Genomic DNA, 14,449 nt, shown 5'->3' with positions numbered 1-14,449 from the left:
ATTGTAAATGAAAACGTTTAAAATAAACTTTATTTTAAAACAATATGTGAGATTAAAACACAATAGACTAGATGTTTGATTTTATGTTACTAATAATAACAAAAAAATAATTATGTGCTTTAATTTAAAAAAAAAATCTTAATCTATTATTTATTTCAAAAAGCATTTACTTATTCATCTACGTTTCCGATTCATCTGTTATTTTCCAGGGTGTTTCTAGTGCAGTACAATAAACTGAAAAGACAATAGAAATTGTATTTTACAAAACAAGTTATAAAGTTCATAAATATGTTTTTTGTATCTAGCTGCTTTAATTGATTTCTAACTTGTATATTATGGTTGTAGCATTTTTGAAGGACTTTTCAGATAATTGTATTAGATTTGTAGATACACTGAAGAAAACAACCCAAGCGGATTGGAAAGTAGAGGAAAAAGAGGTTTTTGAAATTAATAAAGTAGAATAAAAGATTTTTTTTTGTTAGAAGAAGCATCACATCAACAATTTGGTGGATGATTGAGTGAACAGATTTGAGACAGGTCAGATATTTACTGTCAAAATCTGTTTTAATTTTGCATCGTACGAGTTCTGTCCTTACCGCGTTATCCGGATTGTTGGATAAACACAATTTGTACGCTTACTGTCTGTGATAGTTGTTGGTGAAACACTGTTATGGAAACGTGGCTTTATGAAACATACTCAAATGAGAAAATGAAGTATAAAATAAGAATGTTGGTCTTATTGTTTTATTTTTAATGCATCAAATAATTACTGATCTCACGCTTGAACCTGGATTGAGCAGATAAATTAAATTTAGAATTTTGCTTGATAAATCATTACAACTTTCTACTTACAGCAGAAAAATATTTGTGGGGAAAATTATTTCGAGACTATAAAAAAAAGTAATTAAAGCAGAGGGAATAGATTTAACTCAATGGTAGGTGCATCGGATTGCCAAGCTGAGATCAGTTTCGAACTCAGCTAGCTGTCCTTAGACCTTTCTCTTCAAAAGTGGTATTTAAAGCTTACTGACAGTATAAACAGACACTGTCGGCTTTAATGAGAAATCACTGTCCAGTGGTTAGCGATGCAGTGAACCAAGCTCCAAGAGCCAATTATCTTATTAACACTCCTTGAATTAAAAATAATGAATTACATGTCAACTAATAATACTAATTCAGACCATAAACTTTTCAAGGTTATTCATTAAAGCTACATTATCGCAATCCAAAGGCTAAAAACCAATTGATTTTAAGTTAAGTATTAAACTTCTAAACTGTTTTATTTAAAGGTAAAAAACTATTGATATTATAATGATGTTTTTGTAAAGGCTTTTGGAATAACAAACATTGGTTTATGTGCAGCATGTTTGCACTTAAAATAAAAACTAGTCTTTGGAAAATCCTGCACAAAAAATCATCACTATGGTCATAGAAAAACTAAATCTTTCTGAATTACATTCATCCAACAATAACATTACAGCAAACAGAATAACTTAGGACTAAGATTCAGTTTTAATATTTTGTTAAGTTCTCAAATAATAAAAACACATACAAAATTAACCTGGCATTCTTTGGGTGTTGGCGGCTTATTATCAAGATTTTAGAAACTGTTACAAAAAAAGCATTTTAGGAGTAAATGCCATATAAAGCTAAATGATGCAAATTCACTGATTGAAGAGAATTTTAATTAAAGTAAACAATATACATAAAATTTAGGAACAAAATAAAATATCCTTTCCTGTTCAATTTAGTCAATAGAAAGTGATGTACAATACAAGAAGCAGGAAAAACAAATTATCACAACCATTTATAAAAACATAAAAATACTCAAGTGTGAAAAGTAAATAAACAAAATATACTCACACAAGTGGGCTCTAATGACATTAGTTTTATTTACACCGAAAAATATAAAGTGGTTTATGTAGTGGAAGAATAAATTTAAATTATTGTTATAAATAAATGAAAGGTGAATAATAGAACTTATTAATTCATGCCTCTCATTAGAGAATCAATACTATTTTGAAATAACTGATTTTGATTAGATAGACTATTGAGCATGTATTCAGAAACCGCGACATACACTGCAACAGAAAGACCTATTATACTAGCAACAATTGTGTTCTTTTGAAAGATGATGCAAGTGGCTATGCAAAGGCCAAGGTAGGTGAGATAACGAGTCCAGTCTTGAGATGTTGTACTTTGTTTATTAATACACAGACCATCTTTTAATGCATAACCATCAGCACATTTGTCACACATGTCTGGTCCATCGCCATGGCAACCTTGGCATGAATTATCGCACGCTAAACATGAATGAGATCCATCATTGTTCACACAAAATTCATTAACCTTACAAGGAGCGACTGAGCTCGCACATTCATCTATATCTAAACAACCCTTCTCAGGGTTCATTAGCCACCCCTTCTTACAATCCACACATCCTCTGTGCCCAGCTTTCATACATCCGTTCAAACATGCAGCATGACACTTTGAACACAATAATTTCTTCTCATCTCTGTAGGCTTCAAAATAGCCCATAGAACATGAATTGCAATCAGCCCCAATGTAACCTTCATTGCATGAACATTCACCATTACCTTTTCTAGTACCAGAACCTTTACATTTGCCATTATTAGAGCATACATTATCTGGGAAGCCAAGGCAAGGTTTACATTCAGGTCCAAAATGTTTATCTGGACAACACAGTTCCACTTTTCTTACGCATAACCAGTCAAGCAACGTACCATCCCTTGAGGACCACCATTCTTCCAAAAAGTGTTCCCACTTTTCTGCCAAACTATAACATTGTTTCTGACCTCTATCTACATCACCACACAACTGTTCTTGCACTTCAACTAATCTTGTTTCACTTCTAGCATAATCTCCCAACTTTTCTTCTTCCCACGCTGTGTCTCCACCACCAAAATGTCGTTTATTAGTTTTGGCCATTCCTCGCTCAAAAGAGCTGACTACTGTTTTGCAAGCTTGACACGGAGGCAATTCTTCTTCTTTTCTATCCTCCTTTGGACTCTTACCGACACCACAGGTTACGCAAACTAATAATACCCATATTGCCGACTTTTTACTCTTCATTTGGTTAGTTAAATTAGAATTAAAAGATCACTTTAGTTATTGGAAATTATGTATTGGTATGAGTAAAGATTTCACACTTTATCACGTTTAATACACCGACTCCTGAAACGATTCAAAACGATAACCTACAACAAACCTTCACCCTCAGATCACTTGAAGCAAAAATCAGCTGTACAGTAAACTTCACTTTTTTTAAAATATTTTTAATTTTAAGTGTCTTGGCTAGCACAAATATAAACTAACAAGTAACATAATTTTCAAAACATTGATAAATAAGATATTATCGTTTGGATTTGTAGTAAGTGTATTCTATAAGAATTTTATTACAAATATTTTGGCGGATATTTCAATTTGAGTTTAGGTGTGGCTTTTTTGTTTTAAAGCATTAAACAAATTTTTAATTTAGAATCATGAAACAATTATTGCAATTTTATCTCATTTATGAGTGTTATAGTGAGTGAGAATTTCATTATTTACTATTAATCTTCACTGATAAGTAATTAATTCTGCCAAGAGTTTACTTTATTTGAAATTTCCTACTAGTTTCATTAACATCAAAGCTCTAGAGCAATTTTTCACTTCACTCTTATCCTAATCTCCTAGAGATATGGAGCATTTGAATAATATAGATTTCTTTAGTTACTCTTTTTGCTGGTCTATCTATTTTCTCTTTTTGCTGGCGCTCCTTTCTTATTTTTTCCATGAAATGTTAGAAAATTTATTTATTTCAAAGAAGCTCTGGTTATTCCACTATGTTAGAGAATTAATCTGCAAGCAAAACTTCAGAAGGAGAAGAATTTCCGTTGAAATCATTAAAAGTTAAGAGTAGTTAAGGAAGTTTTCTAAATATTTTCTGTATACTACCGCACTTGAAATTAAAATATAAGCATTATAATTAAGACAAAAATATCTTATACGGTAATCTTTAAATTCATTTCTCCATTAACCTTGTTTTGTTAGTGCTGCTATCTGGCAACAATGTTTAAAGTTATGTATTTATACATTGAATTTAAGCGAATCGGATTTAACCATTTAATGTCCTAATCTTCATATTTAATTCTTTACATCTTTCAAGGTGTGGAATTTCTTTTCAAATATTATATATTTTTCAAACATTCATCTCTAATCAACTTAAATAGTTTATGAATCCAGAAAAATAAATGCAAATTTAAACTTGAGCCTTGAAACCGGTATGAGGTGATCCATGACGTCACATAGGATGCTATACACTGATGGTTATAAATCCATTTAGTATTTATGAGTGTGTAGGATTTGCTCTTCAGTCGCTAATCCGAGGTTGTGTGCTGTGGTTGTGTGATTAAGTCATCTTAGAATAATTAGGACAGTTAGATGTTTAATAGACATTATGAATAATTAAAAACAGTAGTAATTGTGTTTTATCATAAAAGGAACATTCTTTCCAGACAAGTACTAAGATTGCCGGTACCCCAAACAGCCGAACAAAACGAAACATGGAAACCACAACACAAACTGCTTTTGATGTACACAATCTTGGCTATATTACTGTCTTACTTAGTTCAATATTATTTTATTTTAACAATTATTGGGTGCTGAAAATGTGCACACCCGAATGCGTTAAACTATTCGAAAAGAAGGAATGGAAGTGGAGAAATACTGCAAATTCTTTAATACATTCGTTCATAACTGGATGTGGAGCGTGTTTATGGTAAGGAGAACATTTTTTTAGGATTTTATTGATGTTGGTGGGAAAAATTATGTATTATATAGAAAAAAGGAATCGAATTTTATTTGCTGGAGGAAAAAAAATTTACGTTATTTATTTCATAATACAGAGGAAACTTTTGTCGATGTCCGAATGCAGTATATTGAGAAGTAATATTGAAAATATCTGGACATTTTCTGCAGAACTGATCGCTAAAGGGTTGTTAAAATTGAACTAAACTGATGAAATTGAAAAAATTAACTTATATAATCTTCAACAGTTTAAATATAATGACAAATAAAGTTTTTCATTTATCCAAATTCTAAATGCAGTCTTGTCGCTGATTCTTATTTCTAAAATTTAGACCAAGCAATAGATTTTTTGCATTGGATTGGTCACCCATGAGTTAATGCCTGTTAATTTTAAAGGATATAAGCTTACGCTATATTCAAAGCCCCAAGGAAAAAGAAAGCCCCATCCAATAAAAGTTTAACAGCTACACGCGAGCCTAGTCCAGATCCAAAATCAGACAAGTCAACTCATAGAACAATTTCAGACAGTAATCTATAGCGAAACAGCCCAAGCTTTTACACTGTCAACTTGTTCTAACCAAGATCCTGAAACTTCTTTCGTTCTATTACATTACCAATCCGTCTTGAGAAGAATGGCAGTTTCTTACACTATCGTAAGAATTATATACAAATATAATTTGTATATAATATAATAATTATATACATATAATATAATTATATACAAATATAATCATCAATACCCTCTCCAACATTAGAAATCTGGCTTCCACATTAGGAGAACGTTCTTGGTAAAATATACTTCCGCCACACTCTTGCAAAAATCCAACTGTAGTTTTGAGGTGAAGTGGCAAGAAGTTTGTAGACGATTGTCCGAGTCTATAAAAATCACTTTCAATGCTGAGTTTCGTACACGATTCTAAAAAAATTCAACAAGAGGTAGTACCACAGTGCTATCTTGTCTTAAACAGGTCGTTTTTCCAGACCTTCCATTAGTAGTGGAACCTAGTAACCTCTGACTATTGGTATCAATACCGTAAGGGCCAGTCAATCGTTCATGGAGGCCATATGACACTGAAGAATAAGCAAACAAAATCTTTCATAGTCTATCAGAAAGAAAACTTGTGCTTAGAACCTTATTGATTGATCACCTGCATTTTACTTCATCATTATTGTTTATCGATGTTAAATGTTGGAGCATATTGCTGATTCGTGTGTAAGGAAAAAAAAGCTTTCAAAAAACAGGCTCCCTCCAATTTAGCAGTTTTAAAAACCTAATCTCTTTGTCGTTCGGTTTTCTTTATGAACTAGAAATAATAGATGAAAACGCCATTATTGTTAAATAAGTTGTAATAAAAAATAAAAGCCAATTTTTCCCAAAGATTTGGAAGAAACGTGAGATTATTATTTATTTCAAAACATGTCAGAGCTCCAGCAAATGGATTCATTCCATCGCTGTGTAATAATTTAAATTACTTTTTTGAATTGTAAACCTTTAAATAAAGTATTATCCATCTATTTATCCAAAACATTTCAGAGAGAGTTTCATTTTATTTTTTTTAATAAAAATCACATTTTATTATAACTTAATGGAAGTCAAATTCTAGGTACTAATTGTTTTAATTATTGTTTATAGTTTCTGGTGGACACCGGCGATGAGAGAAGATCTAATAGTACCAAATACAATGGCATCTCATTTACTCATTTCGTTTTCAATTGGTAAACATAATCTTCTTTACATTATTATTTTTAATTATAATCTCCTTTTATCCGACAGAACTGACGTCAATCAGTAGTTTTTAATTAATAAATATTTATATTTTACTAGACAAAAATGCCCTAATTTGTGGCACGTGATCTTTAAATAATAAAGAAGAATTAGGTTGACCTCTGACCGGATATTGTAGATTAAAAATTAGAATGCGGCAATCATTAACGTTATATATTCCTACTCTAGATATCAAATTAGAGATTATTAAAAGTACAGAAAAAAATTACTCGTCCTATTATAAATAGGCTGACTAGTCAGCCTTGTGATCGCTGAATTATTTAATGATCACCTGACAGTTCATGTAGTTAATGACTCATCTAGTGAAAAGTAGCTGATGAATAAAGAGAACTGTCGTTTTATACTGTATCATCACCTTCTATTAAAATCTATTACTTATTTATCTTTAAATCTGAAATGTAAAGTTTTTTTTTTTGTATCTGTTAAAGATTCTTATCTGACACTAGTCTATATAAATTTTTTGAATAGTTAATTAGTCTTTTATAGCTTTATTTATCGTAATAAAAAAATAATCAAATTAATAATAAGTGATCTGAAAAAAAAAACCTTTGCTGCCAATAACCTCAACTTTGACGCACCTTAAATTAAAAAAAATAATAATAGGTTTTGTTTTTTCTGGTTTTATTTATTTATGGAATTATTTTTTCTCCTCGAATGGTAAGACGGATTGCCGATCTGAAGTGGTTTTCAATACATTTAGAATCCTTGTCTGGCGTCCAACAATTATAGTGATATTTCAGGCTTGACATGACTACTTTGAATAAACGTTGAGTCACACCATTTAGCGTTTTTTAACATATAGAGTCTAAATTATGTTATTGGAAGAAAAAACAAAAAAGAATTCTAAACATCCATCGTATTAAAATATATTAGAATACTTCTTTATGATTTTTATATTTATCGTTAACAAATAAAACATTTCTGTTGGTTTTGCATTAACTATAAAAATATCGTCGATTTTATTGTAAAATTGCTTTTAAAAACATTGTTTTAGCTGCGATAGCTTCAATTCTATTTATATTCACAATATAGCTTTTTTTTTGGACCTGCTCTAATTTTCTGTGATAGATTATTTTGGTAATTGTGGTTTCGTGTGAACAGTTAATTTTTCTTAGGCATTACTATTGGCCCTTTGGGTACCAATTGCCAACCTAAGTAAAAAGAAAGTAATTTATTTACATACTTTCTCAGGCGCACTTGATTACGAGGACGGATGCACATATTTTATTAACATTTTACCATTAACTGGCGATCTCCCGCTTCTTTTCCGATACCTAAATTTTCGTTCATAATCTTTCCCAAGACAACCTATTTATAGCTAAGTATTTATAACAAATTGCATATATATAAGAGAGAGTGAGAGGGAGGGAGACCAATGTGAAAAACCATTTTTCTTACTCTGGAGATCTCAAAATGAATATTTCGATGGAAACTCCAAATGGGAAAACCGAACGATTACAATACATTCTCTTTGTGGAATAAAAATAAAGTAAAATATATTTTATTACAACAAATGGCAAAAACAAATCCTATTTTTTAATCCCTTAGCAATAATTTAAAAAAATTATCTTATTTTAATAGAAATAAAAATGATAATATAAACGGTTTAAGGACAGATAATGCTATTGATGGGACAAGATGGTCAGTAGCGTTAACCTTGACACGTTTACATTTAATTTCTCCTTACCTATATATTAACTATGAAGCGTTTTTTATCTCTTTTTTAATTATCCTAGAATGATTTTTTTTCCACAGTCACTTATGTATTCAAGTAAAAGGCACATAGAAAAATATGTTAATGGCTTAAGTAAACTGGATCTAATCCTTTAGAAAATAAATAATAAATGCAATAAGTTATTATAAATTATTATTCCTAGAGAAGTGCTTTTTAATAAGTATAAACTTAAATATAAAAAGAAAATATTTCAAAATAAAATATGCAATAAGTCGAGAATGTTTACAAATAAAAATCGTTGGAGCCATAGTTCTTCCATAAAGTAAAGTACTAATTCTGCTCGATAGATTTTGAGTTACTGTTACATCCAACTATAAGTGCTAATCGAATTATAAAGTTAGGCCCATTAATCGGATTCAGGAGACCTACAAAATGAATATTATCTGTGAAATTTCGATGTCGATGAATGAACTTTATGAGGAAAATACCAGTAGTAACAGAAGATAATGATTAGTTAAGGTTGATTTAATAAGAACAATAAGATTTTGTAGTTTTTGTCGATAATTTTTATTGTTACTGTTGGGAATACGTGTAAGGGTAAATTTCATTGTTTCAACTAACAGCTGTTTATTACATTATCCAGTATTTAACTGCTTCCTTTATCTCTATAAAAGTTGTTTTGATTTTTTCCTGAGGTCAGAGGAAATATTGCTTTCGTGTCGTTTTGCAAAATATATTAATTCGCATTATTAGCGAAAATATATGTTTTAATTTGAAAAATTATTATTTCTTAACTCTAGGCGCTAATGGCCATAGGACATAGATGCGCCAAAAAAAAAATCAAACAAAATCTGCCATAAGAGGAACCACAGTTTGCTAACTTTTTCTTGCCTATTTGAAAACCAAATGAAAATTTTGAATAGAGCGCTTAAGCGGTTTTATATATTTAAAAAACAAAAAGGCATAACGCCGAAATATTTAGGTAATTTTTTTTCCAATAAGAGGGTTTAAAATAATAAATATATTAATTATTTTAGCACCATCCTCAATAAATTTGGATTTGATCCCAAACTTCTTAAATATTTAAGAGTTTTATTTTTAATTTTGTATTTATTAAAACAAGATTAAACTTATTGCGAGTACTTTCTAATTGCTTTCCATCATGTTATCAGTTCTGTAATTACTGATTAAGTTTTTCAAATGACGTTAAAACATTAGGCAATGATCCACTTGTAATAATATCTTATGATGGTGCCCTTATCATATTTTTTAATAAATATTTCTTCAATTGATTTATTTAAAGGTAAACATGTCAGTTTAATTTCGAGAAATCAGTTAAAAGTAAATTTATACCCAAAATAATTGTTCCATCACCTTTCAATGTAAATACTCCGAACGGGGTTATCACCAAAGAATGCCGTTGTGGGATTAAGGAGGGAATCCCTTAATTATGCACCATCACTTCAGATAGTTGTTAGCGATTTGATCAAGAAAGGCTTCCAGAGTGTTCTTTAAGCTTTGTAGATGCTCACTAATCATTTTTCTAACTTTATCTTAGTAATTTTAAAAGAAAGAGATTAAGCTAAGTTTTAAATTTTCATATTATTTTCATCTTTCTGTTTATATGTATTATATGTATATCAAAAATATGTTTTTTTTTCCTTATAATTAAAACTAGAAGTTGGAGAAGTTATAAAGGTTAGATTAATCTTCTATTTACCTTTTTATAATTTGAACCCATCTGTGAGCTAAAGTTTTGATGCCTCTGCAACACTATCTTGGCAGCTAAAATTCCAAACATTTATTGATGAGAAGATGCTAGAAATTCATATCTTCGATAATGAGTACGTTTTATGTGACGGGTTTTTTTTATTTTGTTACTTATATTGAAAGGGAGATGTTTTTAGATGAACCAAAAGTGGGTATTTATCAACTGAGTTGATTTAAGAACTCTGATGTAATCTCACGGCCTTCTGGAGCCAAAATGAATGTCGCCATCTTTAGTTCTACCATTCCTTTAACATTTTTTTTTTTTTTTCTTAAGTCTTTTTCTTTAATTGTTTGTTCTGATTGAATCTATATATTTTTGTTTGTTCGAATTTTCGAAATTATTCAACTTTTTTTCACAAGTATTCATTCGTTTGAAGAAGTTTTTAATTCTGTGGCCTAGGATTTTAACTTGATGTGGGAACAGCTGTGGCAGCACTTAGGTAACAAGCTGGCGCTCCCCTGAAATATCTCTTTTGCTGGATCCGCTTCAACAACTGGTATCAAAAGTATCAGTTTTTTTTTTTCTGCAATAAATTATTTTTGGGGTGTATTTCTTGGAGGGTGATTTCTGAATTTGATGGTATTGCAGCAAAGTGGAGGGTAACTAAACATTTACTTAGCTGAAGAGTTATTATTGGCGGGTTTGATCACAGTCCTAAGCATAACAAAACCACTCTCAGTAAAATTAATTGTTTCCGCTTTGTTCATTTAGAATTTTAATTTTTATGGGAAGTCGTATAAGATTGTCCACACACTAGATCATATTATTTATTATGTGTTGTCTGCCATGTTCTAATCTCTTGTTACTCCACAGTTTATCTCTCTTTGTCATTCTCTCTCTCTCCATTCTCTTTTATTCTTATCAAACCACAAAAATAATAAATTTAAATTTTATAATATAAAAGTATAATGTTCATTTGAGAATTTTGATGGCAGTGAACTTAATGTCAATTCATTTGTTTATTTTTTCCCTATTTGTCTAATTTGTTTGTTCAATGTCGCCTGTTTTCACATTTGTAATAATTTCATTCAGAATACCAGATTCCATCAACTGTTGTAACATTAAATAAGACAAATGCGTAAAAAAAAATCCCCGTTTCTAAAATAATTGTTCGAAAGTCATGAAATAAGATTAAGATATCTCTGATATTTTTTTTTCTATTCTTTAAAGTTAACTGCACCATTTTCTTTGAAACGCCGCCTTTCGCCCATACCATTTTGTTAAAATGTATTTCCAGATGGTAGTTAGTAGTTACGAAAATAATCGCCTATTAAGGGGCTTAAAGTCGCAACTACCGTTTAAGTGTTGTTAACAGAGACACCTACTTTAGCACATACTTTAATATTAACATTTTTTTTTCTAACAAATAAAAATTAACTACTCGTGGATTGGAACTGGTGGATCGCCCACTTACACAAAAATTCACGCTTCCACTGCACCCACTCCAAAACCCCAGATTGTTTGGGGCGTTTTTTTTTTTTTTAGAAAGTTAAGTAAACAAAAGAGTTTTTTTGATGGATGAGAGTTCTGAGGTTTTTGAAATTATCTGGAAATCAGCTGCAATCATTTTTTATTTCAACTTTAAAGATTCTATAACTATATAAAGAATAGTATTGTTTCAAAAAGTAATAAAAAAAATTGAGGTGCCACGGTAGCCGAGCGGTTAGAGGCGAGACCTGCAAAGCTAATATGTATTGTGGTACTGGGTTCGATTCCCGGTCTTCTAGGCCTTGGATTTTATTTAATGGTTAATAAAAGAAATTTACAGTAAAGTATGTTTGCTAGTCACCTCCGTCCACGACACCTAGTAAATGGTAGTTGGACGTTAAGCCCCGCCTGAAAAAATAGGCGATTACTTTACTTACTTGTGAAATTGTATTTCACATAATTCGCTTCCAAAATCGCAAAATTATAATTTTTCTTCTTATAATATTGTTTTTTACGAGAACCCTAACAGTGCAATTAAAAAAAAGCTCCGAGTGCTAATGACTTTAGAATGTTGGTCACACGTTAAATTAAAATAATAATTATAATAATAAAGTGTTTTATAGTACATCTGCCAACATAACTCGAGCGTGGAAAAAAGTAGAAGAAGCGGGCATGACCTTAAATGTTGAGGCACCTAAAAAAGAAAAAAAACTGTTTTAAACAAGAGATTATAACATGTGGTCAGCTGGATTTGCAATAGTTGCTATTTTAAGGGCAAGTTGCGCTGTCAGTTTCAAGGAGTGTGTGATCTAATCTGTATGCTGTGTCAGTTATTTGTAGTACTGCAGGAATCGTACGCTCGCACATTTATATATTTATCTGTAGCTTACTGTTCATCTTATTATAAGCTTAATGTTCAATTTTGAAATAATTTATTAACAATAAATAATAATCTAGAAATATTTTAGGATTACCTCACAATATGGAAATTATATGGAATTAAATTGTAATTGGCACAGTTGAACAACCCTAAAGTATTTTATGCCACTTCGCGCACCATAATGGGCATGCAGCGCAGTTCTGGGGGTATAGAGGTTATGATACAGTGGAAAAATTAAGATTATTTTATAAAAAATAGTTATTTAAACTGCCAATTAATACATCAAATTATATTATAAACTTAGAATCTAGTTTACATATACCTTAAGATTACATAATTAATACATTTTGAAAGTTCTTAATCTCCCTGATCATTAGACTGCCTAAAATGATAGCTGACAAAAATTGTCAATAAGAAAATTTTATGGTTTGAAGATTGGTCAAAAATTATGTTCACAACTACAGTTGCCACAATATGAAGTAGATTACCTAGTTAGCGGGAAATGTAATTTGTAAACAACTTTATTAGGGAATTGCAGCTAAGAGAAAGAGCACACTTAGAATCAAGAGCGAGGAAGGGGCAGTTTCACAGGATTTATCCCAGACTGCAATACAGTGTGGATTATATTCATAATAGATCTTACTCTGATTCAAAAACTTATTATGCAGGTCAGATTCAGAATCATTCTATCTAAATTATAAACCTCCACACTCCAGATGCTTGTCAATTGTGTGTACCCTTTGCAATTTAAAAAAAAAAACTGAAGATATTTTGCACTTTGTCGGAATATGGCCTATACTAGCCTCCCTTACAGGCGGCAATATCACAACTAATGGATTCTATGGCAAAACTTATGAATAGTTTGTTGGATGACAAACTGGCAGCTCTAGCTTCCAAAGAAGAAGTCAATGCCTTACATACTGAGATTGTGTCTCTTAAAGAAGAAAACCAGAAGCTGAGGTGCGAGATGGAGGTTCTAAAAACCTCAAGTAGAAGGAATGTCGATCTCTTGGATAACTTAGACAATCGCTGCCGCAGAAATAACTTGATATTTAGGGGTCTGAAGTACAATCCCGAAGATAATTTAAACAATTTAGTTTCCGAATTCTGTCACCAAGTTTTGCAGGTGGAGATCGTCGTGGAGAATATTCAAGTTTTTTCACTTGGTCCAAGAGGGACCCAAAACAAGCCTCTTTTGGTTACGTTTTCACGTTATAGTGATAAACTGGCAGTTTTGAGATCTACTAAAAGACTGAAAAATTCTGGTTTTATATTACACCAGGACTATTCAGAGAATGTTCGCAGAAAACGATCCAAACTTCTGTTAATTCGCAGAGAACTATTACGTTTGAAAAGTTCATTAAAAGTGACAGTGGTTAATGATCGTCTCTACATCGATTCTCACCGTTTTGATTTTTGTCAGGTGTATGGTTTGAAATTTGGCTCTGAAAATGGTGCGGATAAGCTCAAGGATATTGTGGGCTTTGACATTTCCTCTTTCTTGTCTGCAGTTTCTTCGAATACTCTGCCACGTGATTACTTCTCCCGTACTTCTGCTTTGGTGAAGGGAGTTGTTCAACCTAAGGTCACCCCCAGCACTTCTGGAAAAATTGATGGATGAGATTTAACCGTCTGTCGGCATGTCCTGGACTGTATTGTTGAGCATATTCATTCCTTGTCTATTATTTCATACAACATCTGTGGTTTAAAAAGCAAAATTGAAAATGTTGATTTTTTGAATTCATTAAGAACATACGATATTTTTATTCTGCTAGAAACTTTTGTAGAAGAAAAAAAATTTGATTTTTATGAGAAGTTCTTTTCTAATTATAATTTACTTTGGGTTTCTGCTACTAGATCTTCTAAATTCGGAAGACCTATGGGTGGAAGGGTATATGGTATTAAAAATAGCTCTTTTCCTAATACTCTTATTAATTATTGTAAACTAGATGGTGTTGACTTAATACGAATTAAAAACACAAATTTTGAAATATTTTTGTTGCCTGTATATTTGAACGCTTGGGAAGAAGATTTTTCTTACTTGTCTAATTTCCTAGAATTGAATTGTAATCTTAAATTTATCTTAATGGGAGATTTCAA

General features: G+C 31.0%; 2 protein-coding genes across 5 annotated transcripts in view; one reads left to right on the top strand and one right to left on the bottom strand.

The window, feature by feature from the left end:
* Nucleotides 1-12: 12 nt before the first annotated feature.
* Creld (Cysteine rich with EGF like domains) lies at nucleotides 13-3,321 on the bottom strand. The gene has a single exon (XM_074129422.1). The coding sequence runs from the start codon at nucleotides 3,091-3,093 to the stop codon at nucleotides 1,984-1,986; it is 1,110 nt and encodes a 369-aa protein (XP_073985523.1). The 5' UTR covers nucleotides 3,094-3,321; the 3' UTR covers nucleotides 13-1,983.
* LOC141454800 (TLC domain-containing protein 2-like) overlaps nucleotides 3,260-14,449 on the top strand; it is a 31,483-nt gene continuing 20,293 nt past the window's right edge. For 2 of the 4 annotated variants that reach the window (XM_074129424.1, XM_074129425.1), the window contains exons 1-3: nucleotides 3,520-3,546; nucleotides 4,518-4,780; nucleotides 6,443-6,525. In XM_074129424.1, the coding sequence (XP_073985525.1) occupies nucleotides 3,535-3,546; nucleotides 4,518-4,780; nucleotides 6,443-6,525 (358 nt within the window). In that variant the 5' untranslated portion in view covers nucleotides 3,520-3,534. Of the gene's footprint in view, nucleotides 3,392-3,435; nucleotides 3,455-3,519; nucleotides 3,547-4,517; nucleotides 4,781-6,442; nucleotides 6,526-14,449 lie in introns of those variants that run through there. The other 2 variants (XM_074129426.1, XM_074129427.1) reach the window with 2 other exon arrangements.

Source organism: Rhodnius prolixus, unplaced genomic scaffold (genome assembly GCF_049639745.1).
Source record: "Rhodnius prolixus isolate KJV_2025 unplaced genomic scaffold, Rpr scaffold_9, whole genome shotgun sequence".
NCBI lineage: Eukaryota > Metazoa > Arthropoda > Insecta > Hemiptera > Reduviidae > Rhodnius > Rhodnius prolixus.
This window is presented reverse-complemented; position numbering and strand designations above follow the sequence as displayed.

What these genes read in the sequence shown, in the direction of transcription:
- Creld (XM_074129422.1), bottom strand. Translation starts at nt 3,093, where the DNA reads ATGAAGAGTAAAAAGTCGGCAATATGGGTATTATTAGTTTGCGTAACC.